We start from the raw sequence: 17,272 nt of genomic DNA, 5'->3' as shown, positions 1-17,272 counted from the left end.
TCCTCAGGGCAGGGACTGTTTTCTTTTGTTGTTGTTGTTCTGCATCTGCAAAGTGCCTAGCACAACAGGGTCCTGGGCTATGACTGGGCTCCTACGCGCTCTGGGAATACAAATAATAACTAACAGTAAGTGACTAGACAGGAGTGATTTGCTCTCAGTAGACTGCCCACCTGCTCTCCTGTGACGGTGGGGGGGTCCCTCAATTGCAGTAATAGATATTGTGCTTTCTGCCACAACACAAATAAATAATACTAAGTCCAGAGGGTAAACATCCACCTCTCCCCACTGCAGGGAATCCTGCCCATCTGAGAAGGAAGAAGAGTTACGCACATTGGCAGAGAGGGTAGTTGAAGTAGCCGGGTGCACATTGGTTACATGAATACCCTTCGAATCCAGTTCGGCACAGGCACTGGCCGGTCTCGCTGTCGCAGGTGCCATCGTACTGGCCAGAGCCTGAACACTGGCAAGCTGGAAAAGAATAATGGAGCCCCGTGACCTGCTGCGCCTGCTAGTCCCTGCGGCGCTGGAGGAATCAGGAGGCACCTTTGCTGTTTCACAGCCCTGGCTAATCCCAACACAGCACCAGGCCTCCTATTAGAGGCTACCCAGATTCAAACTCTTTGGGGTAGCAAGCCGAGTTTTCATGAGACGAATGCAACTGGCGGGGAGGTAGAGGGGTGTCTGTGTGTGCGTCTCCGTCCTGGGGCACTTTGCCAGGCAGGGGAAGGTCAGAAATTGGGGGGAGAGGGGGTGTTTCAAGGAAGAGCAGTGAAGCCATGGGGCCAAAGCTCTGGTTTATTAGAATCTGAAGCTGAAATGCCTGCCTGTTCCCCAAAGCCCAAGGAGGAGTTCTGCAGGATGGCGGGTGGGCACGGCCTGGAGCAGCTGTGGGCTCTGCACTGGAATAAGCCCCCAGATTCACCATCCTTGGGCTTAAAACTCTCAGCCCCTTTAGGAACCAGCAGAAAGCATCTCCTCACTGCAGTGAAAGGAAGCCCAGGCCTTTAGCTACTTTTCCTCCCCAGCCTGCCTGTGCTCTCTCAGGCATCCTGCCTCCTCATTAACAGGCCATCAGCCTGGGTGGAAGCAGAAAGGTCAGTGACAGAGGGACCATGTGGAAGGACCCCCATGGATCCGGAGGAGGCAGCGGGCTGGCAATAGGGGTTGGGGGATGGAAAGAAAAGGATCAGGAGCTTCAGGTGCGCATGGGGGGTGGGGAGAGATCAAGGTGCTTTCTCAGAGGCTCAGACAGAGACGAGGGAGCCCTGTGCAGGCTGAACCCAAGTCCTGTATACCGGCCTACTGGATGAGCAGGGCTGCCCTGGGGGGCCTCATTGGACTCATCTCCCAAGATTGGGCCAGAATAATAAAGTCTCATCTGTGCGAGAATTACAGCTAAAAGGCCCCCCTCCCTGCCCAAGATTTTAGTCCTGGGAGCTCACTAGGTGTCGACTCCAGAGGCCTTTGCTAACAGTGTTAAACCCCGAGCAGCCCCAGTGCCTCTCAGGATGCAGGAGAAGCAGATATAAAATAAACTGACATTTGAATGGGGAAGTGGGGGGGGGGGGGGCGCGAGAGAGAGAAATGTAACCCAAAGTGACCCCTCATCCATTGAGCAGTTGAAGAAACCATGTGGGAATGGCCGTAATGCACTGTACTGCCGGAGCATCCGAGCCCGCTGTTGAACTGATGGGGAATTCCTGCAGAGTACCCCAGCCAGAGGAAGGGAATCCAGCCGGGTCAAGGCTGTTCTGGCAAATCTCAGCTAAAGTCAAGGGAATTTGTCACTTGAAGCAGGACTGAGGAATTCTCCTTTTCCAGCAAGGAGAGGGGTGCGTGCTTCTAGCAGTGCGGTTCAGAGCAGCCGCCAGAGACATTTGCAAGAACATCAAGAAAACCGGCATGATAGGCCCCAGTCACTCACGCTGACAGCCAGGTCCGTAGTGCCCAGGTGCACACTGATCACACTGAGCTCCCTGAAAGTTGGGTTTGCACACACACATTCCCCTTCGAGAGTCTTTGCGGCAGGCATTCCCTTCCGTCCCGGCGGCGTTGCAATCGCAGTCTGCAAAGGGGGCGACATGAACAAAAGGCACTTAACAAATCTCCGCCAGCTGACAGCCTGGGCCCATCGGCAAAGCACAGGACAGGGAACCAGAAACTCCTAGCTTCAAACCCCAGTTCTGCCAGTGACTCTCTGTCAGTTCCTCTCTCCACATCTCTCAGCAGGAGCTCTGGCTAGAATGCCTTCTGTAAATGGGGATGAAGCTTTGTTCACAGGATGCTGTGATGATTCCTTATAGGACAGCCCCATTGCCCAAGGGTCTTGTGAGGAGACCGTAAACCTTCAGATAATCAAGGCAGCTGCTCCATCAGGTCTCAAGGGCTGGCTCACAGCAGCATCCCCCAGTTACACGGTGTACTCTGGTTACCCCAAGCCTGAACAGCACTTCAGAGATCCACAGAGCTGGGATGCACGAGAGCGCGAACCCAGCAGAGCTCAGGCAAGTTGGATTCTCTTGGCACCTTGGTCTCCCTGGTCCATGAAAAGGGGGTGGGGCAAGAGAAGAGATGGGGAGAGGAAGGCAGAAGGGGTGGGAACCAGAGGGAAAGAGAGATTCCAGCTCAGCAAAGAAAAACCTGCCTGGAAAATAACAGAGATTAAAATATCAGAGGGAAGAAAAAGGTTATCTGTAGTAAACGTGAAACAATGGAGAAGTCTGTGGGAAAAGCAAAGAGACCCAAAAAGACTGGGGAGATGAGTCATGAGCTTGCAGGGTTAGAATTCTACGAGAGAAAGGCTGGAGGGAGAGGAAGGGAAAGGATGGGAGAGACACAGCAAGTGATTTTACACAAAGTTTGCTGCCAAGCATTAAACTACCATGGTCACATTCAGACTAGAAGCACATGCCCCGCAAGGCAGATTTGCAGCAGTGGAAGGTGTTGGCAGAGGGTTTAGAAGTTCCCCCAATGCCTAAGAAAATGAGTACATGCAGATGTGGGAAAAGGATGGTCTCGTGGCTAAGGCATGAGACTGGGACTAAGGAGCACCTGGGCTCAGTTTCCAGCCCTGCCACAGATTCCCTGTGATCTTGGACAGGTCCCTCAATCACAGATTTTAAGACCAGAGGGGACCATTACAAACGTGTGATCTGACCTCCTGCGTAACACAGGCCAAAGAACTTCCCCCCAGAGACTCCTGCATGAAGCCCAAAACCGTTCTGTGCCTCTGTTCCCCCACCTGTAAGATAGGAATAATATTATTTCCCTTCTCCCTCCCTTTGCTGTGTCAATGGCAACTGTAAACTCTTTGAGCCAGGGATGGTCTCTTCCAACATGACTCTTTGGGGCTTACCAGAGAGGGACCCTGATGTCAGCTGGGGCCTATGTGCTACAATGATAATGAACACTAATAATAATAATAATAATAATAATAAATTGCAGTATATGGAATGAGCTCAAAAAGAGATGAGGAAAACAGTAGGACTTACGTATTATCTGTCCAGCTGGAAGCACCTGTTCTCCAGTATCATTGTGAGAGAAAGCTGGAACAGCTGTGGGGAGTCAGAGCCATTGCAAACATTACATCTGTGCTCAGTTCGAGCCCCACATTGGATCTGGCCCAAAACCAAACCGACTTAAAAACAAATAATCAACACATGAGCAACATTCCTTCTGGATCCCGAAAGGTCACCTTCTTCCCAACTTGAAAAACGGGGGTGAAGATCCAAGATTTAGCCCAAGGACTCCACCGCCCACTAACTCCCAGCTTCCCTGCCAAAGCAAGGCGCCAGGTTGGTCTGCAATTGCAGGTGCCGCTGATACAGCCCTCCCTTGCGAACAAGGCACTTACGATAGCAGTGTGGGAAGTCGGTGTATCCCTCTGCACATGCATTGCAGAGCTCCCCAGTGTAATTCGGCTTGCAGTAACAGCGACCTGTGAGGTCCTCACAGGTGCCATCGGTGAACTCCAAGTCACAGTTACAACCTGGAGAGGGACAGGGAGAGGGAGAAGTCACTTGGAGCTCCCATTACTGAGAGAGACCCTCATTTCCCAGTCTGTGTTCACACAACACAAGAGATTTCTAATAGCAACAACCAGGCTAGCAGCATAACTAAAAAGTTTGAGATACATACAGCGCAGTCCCTTTCAAAAATAAAAGGTGCGTCTGTCTCTTTAAAACGGTTCAAGCTTGGTGGAGCTGCTGCAGTCATCTTGGAATCGCTGCATTGCAGGATCTGAGGGGAGGCTGCGAACAGCTGGGCTCTGCCCCTCAGGATCTTGCTTCTGAAAGGGTGGCAATTCTGGCTGCATTACAGCTAGGGCAGGCTCTGCTGAGGATGGAAAAAGCCACCAAACCAAGTGGCAGAACCAAACCCACCAAGACTGCCAGAATGATCTGGATTTCCCACAGAGACATGCGTAAGCATCTCCTGCTTCAGAAAGTCATCCTCTATTGGGTCAGACATTTCCACCCCTTTCAGGCCTTTGAACGTGCATCCACAGCGGATTGCAACAACAGACACACACTCCTTCTGCATGAGCCTTTATGAGATCATGCAGTTTGTGCATGCAAGACAGGTGGCCATGCACATTTTAAGGCTGGCTGGACAATCAGCCCCTGATGGTCCACAGCACCAAACACCCCACCGTTCGACAGTGTGGGCTGCTCTCCTCTAGCTATTAAATGAAAGGCAGCCCATACTCACGGTAGCAAATGTAGGGCGAGTCTATCGAATGGTCAGGGGATTTATAGTATCCAGAGATGCACCTCTCACAGTTGATGCCAGTTGTATGATGCTGAAAAACAGTTGAGTAGAAGGGCATCAGTTACTCTGCCATCAGGAAGGAAACCATGGTCATCGACCAGACTATAGTACCAGGTAGCTTCACGACAGGGTAACATTAGGAAAGCAAATAAAGGAAAGAACAAAGATTGCTCAAAACTCCACTCATGATGGGTTGAAACTCAGTCCTTGTGAATCTTCCAAACAAGCCTGGTCTGGGTTTTAGCTCTATATCAGAACCCATGCAAACTTTGGCTTCAGGGCTTGTTATTAAAGTTTCCCAGTTGCCTTGCATTCAGGAAGACAAAAGTAACCCATTTCGTAAAAGCACGGCTAGTACTGCACTACACAGGTCCCATGCCCCTATATGGTACTTGCTCTGAAATTAACCCGTCAAAGGGCTTTTGCATCGCCATGGTAAGACTTTAGTTAGGTGCTGAGAGAGTAGGAAGAGCAGCATGGTACTAATGCTTAAGAAGTGACAGACAAGTGATAGTATTTGGGCCCTGTAAATCAGGGTGGGATTTTTCAAAAGCACTAGAATTGGCCTAATTCTGCTCCCATTTGAAGTCAGTGGTCAAACTCCCATTGAGTTCAATGGAAGTGGAGTAAGGCCGATGCCCAGGGCGTATGAAGATCCCACCCACCCTTAATGCATTAGCCATGCATTTCCAAGGTTATGCTAACAGACAGGTGCCCACGAACTATCCCACCACTCCTGCCACTGGTGCATGATCCTTTATCCTGATGCCAAGAGCCCAGATTTCCTGGGAAACTAACAGAAAACATGAGAACTCCTGATTTGCTTGTTGCCCACCATGCAGAACTACAATTCAGGTTAACAATACAGCCACAGAAAACAGGACACCTGACAGTCCATCATGTTACAACAACAATGTGCAATCCCCCCCGCCCCCCCCCGGCATACCTGACATTCTATGCAGACACCTCCCCCTTTATACTGGTCATCGTAATTTTTGCTGGCCTTGTGGCGATCAACCTCTGGATCATAGTAGCAGTCGTAGGCATGACCATTGCAATTGCAAGCTGAAAGTATAAAGAGACAGGAGCTCAGTGGGTATGCTCCTCTGGGTTACTGATCACTATTCTCCAATGAAACAGTTAACTGATGTATTTCAACTCCCTCTTCTCCACTCCCTGATGAAGGGTTGAGAGGGGTTGAATAAGTCTGTATTGCATGGGGATTGCATTTAAATGAGGAATGAAGCTCAAAAGGCGATGAAGGGCCAGTTAATCACAAGCTTTCAGATGTCTCCAGTCTGCAGATCAAGGCTGGACACCTAGGGAGAACAGGCATTATAGCAGGGCTTTGGCATTTTCTGCAACCAGAAAGCACATAGGCACAAATTGAAAAGAGGCAAGCCCGAACATGGTGGGAGGGGAGAAAGGGAAGTTATTCAAACTTTTGGGCCCCCAAAGTGGTTTGGAGCATACATACAGGCCAGTTCTCAATGTTATCCAATTAGAGAGGGGCTGAGCTGTGAAGTTCAAACACATGGTGAGAAAGTGTTGGGTGGGTTTTTTTTTTAAATCCATGGGAGCAAGATCCAACAGCCCATTGCAGAGTCCCTATATTTATGAGATCATGTGATTTAACTGAGCTTCATGCTTCACTTTCCCAGCGCAGCATGAATTCCAGGGTTGGCATCTACTGAAGGGTTCTGGCTACTCAAATAAATATGTAAGTAGATCTGAATGCAATTTATCTTCAGAGCAGGACTGAGCAAACAGGATGATTGCACAAAGTTTAGGACAGAGGCAGGAAGGGGACCAGAATTAGCACTCAGTACAGATTAAGCGGATATCATTGTAGAAGCCTTCACAGAACAGAATAATCCACAACACAGACCGTTCCTCTTCCTATACTTCTAGTTACGTTCACTAAGTCTGGTACTAAAATGCAGGGTGCCCATAGGGGTGGTCAGAAGGACTGGTAATGAGATTGTAAAACCCAGCAACAGTACAAGACAGCCTTTCAATGGAATTATGGCCACTTTCACTTCTAAATCACCGATTAAAGTCCCAATCAGGGTCTGCAGTGAGCAAAAGTTACCACCACTCAGGGGCTTGTCTGAAGTGGCTTAGTGAGCTCAGTCCAGTCCCCAGTGGAGAGAGGAACAAGTCACAAAAAACAACACTACAATCAATAGCTTTGCTACCAGTCATCCCAGAAGAAATGCAATCTCACCCCTCTACAGGGGATCCTTCCCGGTCAGGATTGTGGTTCATTGGTGGAGCAGCGTACGGGTCGCTAGAAGCTTCCCTGGCCATGCTAGACGTTCTGTGGATAAAGGACTTTACCTTCCAATGCTGACAATCCAGCCATTTACAGGAGCATTGAATTCCCACCAAGGACCAACAGAGAGACTGCCCATAATGCCTGGAGAGGGAGATTTAATGCAAGGCCCCATCAGGGGCTCCAAGAGGGACTGTGCTATGGATTCCTTCCTCAAGCACCCTGGAGTGCAGGGGGCTCTGCATGCTGCTCCCCCTGCTGTGGCTGGTCAGCTCTGCAGCTCAGTAGACAAGAGGCATGGGGAAACACTGGGGGAGCAAGCTACATTAAGGCATATTTGCTGGGTGCACCACGTCCACGGCCAGCCAGCACAGAAAAGGTAACATTTTAACTCACTCCCCAGAAAATCAGTTCAAGCCCACAAAGCTTTAGGAATGGGATTCTAGGGCAGAGCTTTGGGGCCGACTGCAAAGCTTCCCATGCCTGGGGGCAGTGGAGTTTGTTCATTCCATGTTTTGCAATCACCTAAACAACTGGAAAAAGGGAAAAAAAGGAAAAAACCCAGCCCACATCCACCTACGTTGGCATTCATTAGCGCTGTCAGTCATAGCTGGTTTCCAGGGTAACTGGTTGAAGCCCGGGCAGCAACGATCACATGAGCCGCCACAGGTGTTGTGTTGACAATCGCACTGCAGCCTGGAAAATGAAAGGTGAGTGAGCAGAGTAACTTCCAAGCCAGGTCACTGAATGCCAAGGAATCCACTGACGGCAGGACTTGGCTGGGGAAATAATGAGAGCTGGCCAGAAAACAGAAATGCCTTCCCAGGAAAAAATAATTTTTCCCCCCCCAACAATGTGAAAAGTCTTGATCTGTAATGAAAAGTTAAAAATCACAAAAATTTTACTGGGAAGCAACTTCAAGAACAATTCCACTTTGGGAGACCCACACAGCAGCCTGGGCTCTCTGCATCTCCGGCCCCAGAGCTGGGGGAGAGGCGGGAAGGCAGAGAGCCATGGTGTTCAGCATCTGCCCACATCCTTCAGACTGAAAGCGAAACCAACAAGAGCCTTCCAGGCAGGTAGATGGGGAGCTGTCATTTCGATTTTCCCAGTGGAAAATGAAATTTTCCGCAAAACTGAAATTTTCCCACAAAAAATTTCAATTTTGGGAAAACACTTTATTCGTTCAGATGAAAAATTCCTGACCAGCCCTAGAAGTAACAGCACAAGAGGGACTGCTTCTCTTCAGGCAGCATTCACAGATTAGGGGACAGATGCTTCTTTGTGCAAGCGTTCGGGTTTGGGAGGACAAGTGAGAACAGGTCATTTATGCCAGGCTATTGATGCCCAGGGCTCTCTGCAAACACACCGGACTAGGTCCCTGCCTGGAGGATTTTGCAATTTAGACAGGCACAAAACAAATGATCAACACTTTTCATTCAAGACAGCTTTTCAAAACAAAAAAAGGCCTTTTTCAAACACAAAAGTTTTTGTGTATTTTAAATTTACTGATTTCTGGACAAATACAAAACACTCCCACCATCACATTTTTCTCTCTCATTTCCTTCCCTCCCGACGCATTTTGCCCTGGAGCGGGGGGGGGGGGGGGGGGGGGAAGGAGGGGGGTGTGGTGGTAAGGGGAGAAAGAAGGGAAGAAAAACAAAACACAAACTCTTTTTTTCCATCAACCCCCCCCCCCCAGAAAATTTCAAAAATTTAAATAAATAACAAAACTGCCCCTTTCCTACCCATCTCTACAAAAATGACTGAGGTGAAATACGGCAGCAGGGAGCAGATAGCACGTATGACAGGGATGCAGTGCTGGAAGGTGGAGTTAAAGAATTAACAGAGGGATCTGAAATTGGCCTGGGTGAGGTTTCTTGATGCATGGGGAGTGGAAACTTGTCCCCTAGAGCATAAGGGGCAATGCTGACAAAAAAAACCATGAAGTCAGGACTGCGGGAGAGACATGGATCGCTGAGAAGAGAGGAACACATACTGGGTGAGCAGCTTGAAATTAAAGCAGCATCTTTCAGTCTTAGAGGCTAACCACCAATGCTAAGAAATGCATTTCCTGGTTTTAGTAGCTAGCATAAGTAGCTTTGCGCTGACTAAACAGGCAGCCCAGAAGGCGCCAGGCAAGAATTCTCGACTAGTCAAGCGAGAAATCTTGTCCCACTGCACAGCAGCGGTAACTCATCTGCAATGACATCACCAGAAAGCTTGCTCTTATCAGCTTTTGCAGACTCAGGAGCGAAATCATTTAAATACCCCATCTTTTGGGTGCTTTTCCACAAGGAACCAACCCCAAGACTCCAAACCTTCTGGCCCCTGCCTACAATTTGCTTAAAAGAAGACACGATTTGTTACATGTATTCAGGTAACACCTAGAGGCCCCATCTCCCCACTGTGGTAGGAGCTATTCAAAAACACACACAAGGAAAACATGATCCCTGTGTGAAAGAACTTGCATAACCTGCTGGTGGATGGGTATATTGCATCCCCCCCGTACCCAAAATCTGCTATAGCCCCAGCCACAGAGCCAGGCTCTTCAGTTCAAGCTCTGGAGACTTGTGCCTATACGTCTACAAGTCCCTAGTTCAACTCCCGGGTCAGCCAAGATGGGGTCCCTTGCCCATAAAATGCATATTTCAGAGTAAGAACTAGATATCTATTTTGCCCTCCTGTTTAAGGCTGGCAAACCTTCACTTGTTACTGAAGCTCAGCAGCACCTTGGGCAGAATATGCTCTGCTAATGAATTATGGACAAATGGACTTGAGTTACAATAGTTACATACTTCATTGATCAAGACTATACAAAGGAGGAGAGGGAGCTGGGGGTGTGCTCCTATCACACCCGCATTTCCTGGTTGTTCTGCCATGAAATAAAACCACAGCCTTTCCCTTGGCAGTGACATTGCCAAAGGGGAGTCTGAGCAGCTGCGGCCGGATGCAGTCTGAAACCCTCAAGTGCTGGTGCGTCTGGATTGGGCTGGAGCCCAGGTAACTGAAACGGTCAAGAGCCCTGATTGCTGCACGAAACTCTGCTGACCCTGGGGGTGCCAGGGGAGAGCCAGCCAACTGAAGGAGCCAAAGCTCAGCCCGAACAAAGCTGCCACCACACAATGTTGGCCTCCCTTCTGAAATCAGCCTGGGACAGAACAAACTATCCTTCAGAACCTCCTGATAGTAGCAACACCCATACAATTCATCCCCTGGCACAATCGTTTTCTGACTGACCAGGCCTCCAAAAGACTAGTGAATTTTGCTGGCTATCCTACAGCAGCAGCAGATGGGATGCCCTTCCGATGGCTCACTGTCCCGTCCCCCCCCATACCCCGCTCCAATGCTTCGGCATCTGTGACAGGGGCAGGGACCTGAAAGAAAACAGTTGCTCTTATCAGATAGATACAGACAATACTTGGGGTCCTTCCAAAGCCATTTCAGCAAGACTATCTGCCATTGTAAATGAGCTGCTGCCCTCTGATCCTGACTTGGTATCTGCTTGTTAGCAGGGAATCCCTGCCTGGGAATCTTTGTCTGCATGCCCACTCTGAAGCATGCCAGAGCCCCAGAGATGCTCATCTTTTCTCTCCTGTCTTCTGTCAGGTGAAGGGACTATTTCTGGCCCTGCTGCATTCCAGCACGTGGAAGGAGAAGGTTACCCTTAGCCAGAGGAACGTCCCTAATGCACTGCAATTCCATTTGGTATGAGCCTTTGGGCTTCAGCTGGGTCCCACTGAAGCTAATTGGGAGTTTTGCCATTGACTTCAATAAGGGCAGGATCAGAACCCCTGGGAAAAAAGGGAATTGTGCCTTCCCCCTCCCACACTCCATACACACTAAATCCAAGCCCTGTGAAAAACACGCTGCTCAGACATTTATGTAGTGCCAATTTGTGAGGAGGAAGATGCTGTCCCTGCATCTTGGGACTTCAATGAAAACCCACGTAAGCTAGATAAACAATGTCATCTACTCCCATTTATAGACCGACGATTGGCATTGGAGACGTGCTTCATCACACATGGGAGCTTTGCCAAACTCTTTAACTCACCCAACTTCACTTTTGAATTTCTGGGGGGTGGGCTGGCCCAGGCCATGCAAGCATGGGTGTGCGCACTAGGGACAAGCCCAGTGACAGGTATCATGGAGCCAAGGCCCCATACATGTCCACTAGGAAAGGGGAGCATTAGCAGCCAAGACAGGCCCATATTCACATCTGAGGGGAGCGAGATGGAAACAGGAAGAAAACTGAAGAGCATGTGAGCATTCTGGCAGCAGCAGCAGCCGCCTTATGGTGCAAATGGGACAGCCGCCTTAGAAGGGGTTGAAATACTTGCTAACTATCAAGCTAGGAGACTTAGAGCCAGAAACCAATTCTCACTCAACTCCCACAGTGATTTCAGTGGAAGTTGGACCAGACCCTACCACCCCTCTTTTGTGTGACAGACTGTGTGCAGGCATGGGTGATACAGGCTTCCCACATACAGTCTCAATCTTCACCAACAGCTCCCCAAATGCACCCATGTCTCTGCTGAAACTTTCCAAAACAAACGTTTCCCATCATGCCCTGTGCTAAAACCACTAGACTGTCCCACCTAGCAAATCCAGTCTAAATGGGATTTCTGCAGATTGACAGAAATGCACAATTCTTCCCTCCAAACCGTCTTGAAAACAGACTGCTTGCATTTCAATCACGAACTGCCTTTCTGCCCAACAGTTGACAAAAGCCAACAAAATGCCACATCCCAACAATGTGATTTTATATTGCCTTCGTATCTGAAGGAAATGGACACTTACCATTTACTATACTGAATCCAGGTATATTTAATCCTGTCTCAGCATGGAGGGAGGAACTAGATAACCTCTTGAAGTCCCTTCCAGCCCTATATTTCTGTGATTATTTGTATTGCGGTGATACCTTGAACCCTCAGTCACAGACCAGATGCCGTTGTGCAAGGTGCTGTACAAATACAGAACAAAGGACAATCCCTGCCCCAGAGGGCTTGTAATCGAAGTGAGCCTTGATTCCACTCCTCTCAGACCACAAGACGGTCAGGAGTCTTATGGGAGCAGGAAACAGTTCTCCTAACTAAGCGCAAAGGTCCCAGATTTCATGTGGGAGATTTACAAGTCCAATCGGTGCCAGAGGGATCCTCACCGGACAGCATCAGAGAGTGGTTTTCACAAAACTTTTGTATATTCCAACCAATTGGGAAATCAATACAACCTGTCCAGACAGCCACCTCCCAACGTTCAGCATAGTAAATACTGAGATACCATCAGGATTTTAATTCATCCAGAACAAAAAGAAAATTCCAGGCTTCCCTCTATTTGTATCTTCTTGTCTTGCTGCTGTCAAAGCCCTGGCATTTGAAGATGTAGGACACATGCAGTCAGATACACTGTGCTTCCCAGCCAGGAGGGTTACACACAGATTTATGAGGGAACAATGAGGCCCTAACAGCTGCCGTAGATGACACGATAACCCCGTCAGGCTCAAAGCCCACAGCTGCATCTGCTGACAGCCTCACCACTCTCCCGTCATGCAACGTCAAGCTAGGTATCTCAGTGCACCAGCTCCACGTCTTCATGCCACAGAGACGTTGCATTATTGGGCCTAATTATCTCTGCATACCCGCTCTGCTGGGAGGCTACGAAATGCTGCTGTCAAAGCCTTTGAAAAATGGGAGTATTCCTCCACTGAAAATTCAAATTAATCCTATTTCTCTCCAACCACCCAACTCAATTCCCATAGAGCTCAGACAAGGCAAGCAGGAGGAGCTTGCTTCCCATCTCTTCTTTGCGGTTGCAATTCTGACCATGTCTTCCTCCCTGGAAGCTAAACCATGCTAGAATTACTGCTGAATTACAGCTGGCTGCCTCTCTCGCTGCACTTCCAGTGCCGCGTTTATATCGTCTGGTTTGCTATCAGTTTACAGTGGTTCCATTTTATATTCTTCCGTTTTCACAGTGCAGACATATCCCAAAGGGCCTTGCAGACGTTACTCGCGGACTATACAAAGAACACAACTAGGAAACACTTTCCCCACTAGGCAAGAGCAGCCAACTCTGGAGTGAAATGTGGCAGCTGTTTAAACAGTGTGCTGCAACGCTATCCAGCCATTTGGGACAAGGAGTGAAGACAACAAATGCATCCAAATGAAACCAAAGTGGGATTCTGGAAATCAGAATATAATAATGAGCAGAGCTGGTGTTTGGCCAGGATCCAGCAGGTCTGTCCTCCCCTCACTTTAGCCTCCTCTCGGGAGCATCCCCAGCTACGTAGTAACACACACCAAGGTCGCTCTATGCTAAACAACCACTCTGCACTGGTGCATCTGCTTTATTCTTGCAGCACTGACAGAAGACAACAAACACATCTAGCAACACCTAGTTTTCAAACGAAATCAAGGAATTATCCAGTTCACATCTTTACTGAACTATTTGTTAGGAGAGAGACGAGTACCCCAACACAGACTTGCTTTTCAATACCTCCTTTGTTTTAATTCTTAGCGGATTTTAACCTTGGCTGGGACCTGCTGGAATTTCACTTTACAAGATCCAAAACCATTACATGATCCGTATGAGAAAGAAACTCAAGCTTCATCAGGTCCAGCTGAACCTACCCAGCCCATTCATGACAGCAACACAGGCTGCAAACAGATGGCTAAGACTCAATGCTTTCATGGTTATCAGGAACTATGTGGAGTTTCTAGCTGGAAACGCAGACAAGGAGGGTCCTGCAGGCCAGAAATGTAACAGCTTTGTGGTTCTTGCTGGTTCGTAAAGAGTGGCCATTTATGCCTTCATATCAATTTCATTGAAGGGGAAAAAAAAAAAAAGGAGAAGAAGAAGAAGATGAATTTGGCATAGCCAGTGCTCCCAATGAGTGGGGCCAGCAGTGAGCCCCTTATTCCCATGAGCAGTCCCACTGATTTTATGAGACAAATATAGAGTCAAGCATTTCTCAGTGTGTATCAAAGAGTTGGCGCTGGGCTCGTAGCGAATTTTCCACTCATGAAAGACTCTTGGCAATGATCCTGAATGGAAGGATGGTCTTGTGGATAAGCCCCTGGTCTGGAACTGCAGAGACGAGGGGGTAAATTCGCAGCTTGACCACAAGTTTCTTGCGTGAGCTTGGGAAAGACCCTTCACCTCCGCTGTCCCTCAGTTTCCCATCAGTACAATCCCCACCTCACCAGCATGTTGTGAGGATAAATGTATGAAAAGCTGTTTAGCACTTGGATATTATAGCAATGGGGGCTACACAAGTGCCAGGATACAATGAAGGCCTCAGCACTGTGTCTGCTCACCTACCTACATGACCCCAACAAACTGCTCTGAGCCTAATGGGGAGAGACCAGTGCTAGAAGTGAGGGAGAGTTCAGTCCTCAGCCACTCTGCTAAGGCTGCTAAACTGGGGTGTCCACTGTGGTGGCTCTGGTTTGCGTAATGGATCAGTCTGCTAGGAACTGGACTTCACGCACTGAAGTTGCCCAGTTTTAAAGGGGCATGTTTCTTAATCTCAGTTTAGTGAGAGTTTTTTCTTTAAATTAAAGCAATAGTCTCCAACTCCTCCCCCTGCTAGCTCACACATGTTCATTACTCGCTTTGCACTTCGAGGCCTTGCTTTTTATTTTGCCTTTTTCTCCCCCTTTGACAATGGAATGTTTTGTTTAAAACCTGACACTGTATTATATTGGAACATGGACCATACATGTTCCCCACAAAACTGGAGAGCTTTGCCTTCCACCTACACTTTGGATCCAAATGATGTTTTGTCTGTTGCAACCCAACTAAGTGAATCTCGATGCTTATATCTAAACATCAGGTGTCAAGGATTTATTTAGTTGTGCAATTGCTACACATAAGTAACCTGCCAACACAAAGATTGGATTGGTTTTTTTTTGTTTGTTTTTTTAAGTTTTTAATCTTGTACTTTTGCCTTCTTCTGTAATGAGGTAAATTGTTTGTTATACCCAACTAGACAATAGACAGCTGTGCAAAGGAGACATGAGAGAGAGAGAGAGAGAGATCTCAATTATTTTTGGGATAAGAACCAACCACAAAACAAACAGATAGGTTGGCAAGATTTTAGCATTGCCACGGCAGAATGTTTTCCCACCCCCCTCTTTAAAGACGAGTAAGAGGGCAGAGGACAAAACTGTTGGTTCAAGCTAACTTCCCACAGATTACGGAGATAGCTATTTGAGTGCTTTCTCTGAAGACAGCCTCTTATCCCACCAGTGTGTCAAACGATTTGGACAAGAGAACTTCTCCTGTGACATCTCTAGGACCCAATTCAGGAAAGCACTTGAGCACATGCTTTAAGTATGTGTTTACATTTTAGGGCTTTAATTCAGGAAAAAACGTAAGGCTGAGAATGTTTAAAAAAAGGCTTCTCCCTAGCTGCCTCATATGCATCCCACAAAAACAGTTTGTGCAAAGTTTGATTTGTAGAACAGAAATCCACAGCTCTAGGGCAGGGATTCCCAAATTGGGGGTTGCGAGGTTATCATGAGCTGTCAGCCTCCACCCCCAAATCCCGCTTCACCTCCAGCATTTATAATAGTGTTAAATATTTTTAAATGCATTTTAATTTATATGGGGGCGGGTCATACTCAGAAGCTTGCTGTGTGAAAGGGATCACCAATACAAAAGTTTGAGAACCATTGCTCTAGGGGACATCACTGAGAGATCCAACACCCTGACTTGACTCCAAGTAGCAGAAATTTCCCTGTGGCAGTGGGTCCTTCTCGGGTGTCTGCAGAATGAAACATTTTGAAAACCAGACAGTGGGGTCTAGCTAAGACAATGTGGGTCCACTAATAATCTCGCTCTTTTGAATGACTCAGCTGTATGCAATTGCAGAACCACTACCCCATCACACAGGCAAGAACAAGAAAGTTACTGGCATATCGCATGGCGACTGATCTGTGGTATGAGGTTATCTCAGGACATTTGTGACAGAACTGGTATTGGAATACAGGTCTCTTGGCTCCTGATCCAGTTCCTTAATCGCAGAAGCCTTCCCTCTTTCCTAGCACAGTCAGTTTTAATATCTCGACACAAACACCAGAATTACGGAATTTTGAAGGTCTTACCTATAGGGGTCAGTAGGGTCCTTGGCATCACAGACGTCCGCATGGCCATGGCAGACGCAGCGCCCTCCAATGCTGATATCTTTGATGCTGTAGTAATACTGGGAGAGCACAGAAAGAGCTGGCCTTAGATCATTAGGCAGAAGCCACACGGGTGCTTTCACCCTCCCACTGGCAAACTATACTGCATGTTCTCAGACTCCTGGCCAACATTTCCCTGGGCTGCAGTAACACCTGTTAGTGATCACGGAGTCCTTGTGGCACCTTAGAGACTAACAAATTTATTTGGGCATAAGCTTTCGTGGGCTAGAACCCACTTCATCAGATGCATGCAGTGGAAAATACAGTAGCAGGTATATATACATAGTACATGAAAAGATGGGAGCTGCCTTACAAGTGGGGGAGTCAGTCTAACGAGACAATTCAATTAACAGTAGAATACCAAGGGAGAAAAAGTCACTTTTGTAGTGGTAACGAGCTTATGCCCAAATAAATTTGTTAGTCTCTAAGGTGCCACAAGGACTCCACATTGTTTTCATTCAGACAAAGTATATCAGTCTGTTTGAAAGAGACTGTAAAAGGAGAACATAAAAAGGTCTGCCTTTTGGACAACACTTGCAAAATAGTTTCCCCATTGTGCTGAATCCTACCCAGCAGCCCTTAACAAAAAACCTTGACTCAAGGCACTGACTTGTTACCAGAGCCGCATGTTCTACATCACAAATGAACTATTTTCCAAGACACATGGTACCAAACCTACTCCTTTCTCATTAGCATCTCGAAGCATCTCACCCTCCTGGTCACAGTCGGGTCCCTTAGGGCTTTGCCCATCAGGTGCCCAAGCAGCGTGTTGGTCTGCAGGAAGCGCAGTCTGATGTTAGTGGCTTTGGTGAAATTCCGCAGGAGAGGTGAATACGAGAAGTTCATGGCTCCCGGGCGCCCGTTTACCAGTGAGACGACAATCTACAGATCCAGAATGAGAAACACACAGCACAAACCTTCAGGCGGACAGAAAATTAACGCCTTCCTCTGATAACCGCAAATTCTTTCCAACCCCAGTAGATTGAATCAACTAGTTACACATTGTGTTTCCAAAAATGGCTGACATTCAACTGCAGTCCAT

The 17,272-nt window shown here is 47.9% G+C and overlaps 1 protein-coding gene across 2 annotated transcripts in view; it reads right to left on the bottom strand.

The window, feature by feature from the left end:
- Positions 1–17,272, bottom strand: part of LAMA5 (laminin subunit alpha 5) — a 166,300-nt gene that overhangs the window by 70,918 nt on the left and 78,110 nt on the right. For both annotated transcript variants that reach the window (XM_084645460.1, XM_084645461.1), the window contains exons 5-13: positions 16,942–17,112; positions 16,153–16,250; positions 7,626–7,741; positions 5,717–5,835; positions 4,711–4,801; positions 3,854–3,988; positions 3,492–3,554; positions 1,925–2,065; positions 331–468 (exon numbers count right to left, since the gene is read on the bottom strand). In XM_084645460.1, coding sequence (XP_084501586.1) covers positions 331–468; positions 1,925–2,065; positions 3,492–3,554; positions 3,854–3,988; positions 4,711–4,801; positions 5,717–5,835; positions 7,626–7,741; positions 16,153–16,250; positions 16,942–17,112 — 1,072 coding nt within the window. The remainder of the gene's footprint in view (positions 1–330; positions 469–1,924; positions 2,066–3,491; positions 3,555–3,853; positions 3,989–4,710; positions 4,802–5,716; positions 5,836–7,625; positions 7,742–16,152; positions 16,251–16,941; positions 17,113–17,272) is intronic.

The sequence above is a fragment of the Lepidochelys olivacea genome (genome assembly GCF_965140295.1).
Source record: "Lepidochelys olivacea isolate rLepOli2 genome assembly, chromosome: 13".
Classification (NCBI taxonomy): Eukaryota; Metazoa; Chordata; order Testudines; family Cheloniidae; genus Lepidochelys; species Lepidochelys olivacea.
The sequence above is the reverse complement of the archived record's forward strand: the minus strand, read 5'-3'. Positions and strand labels throughout refer to the sequence as shown.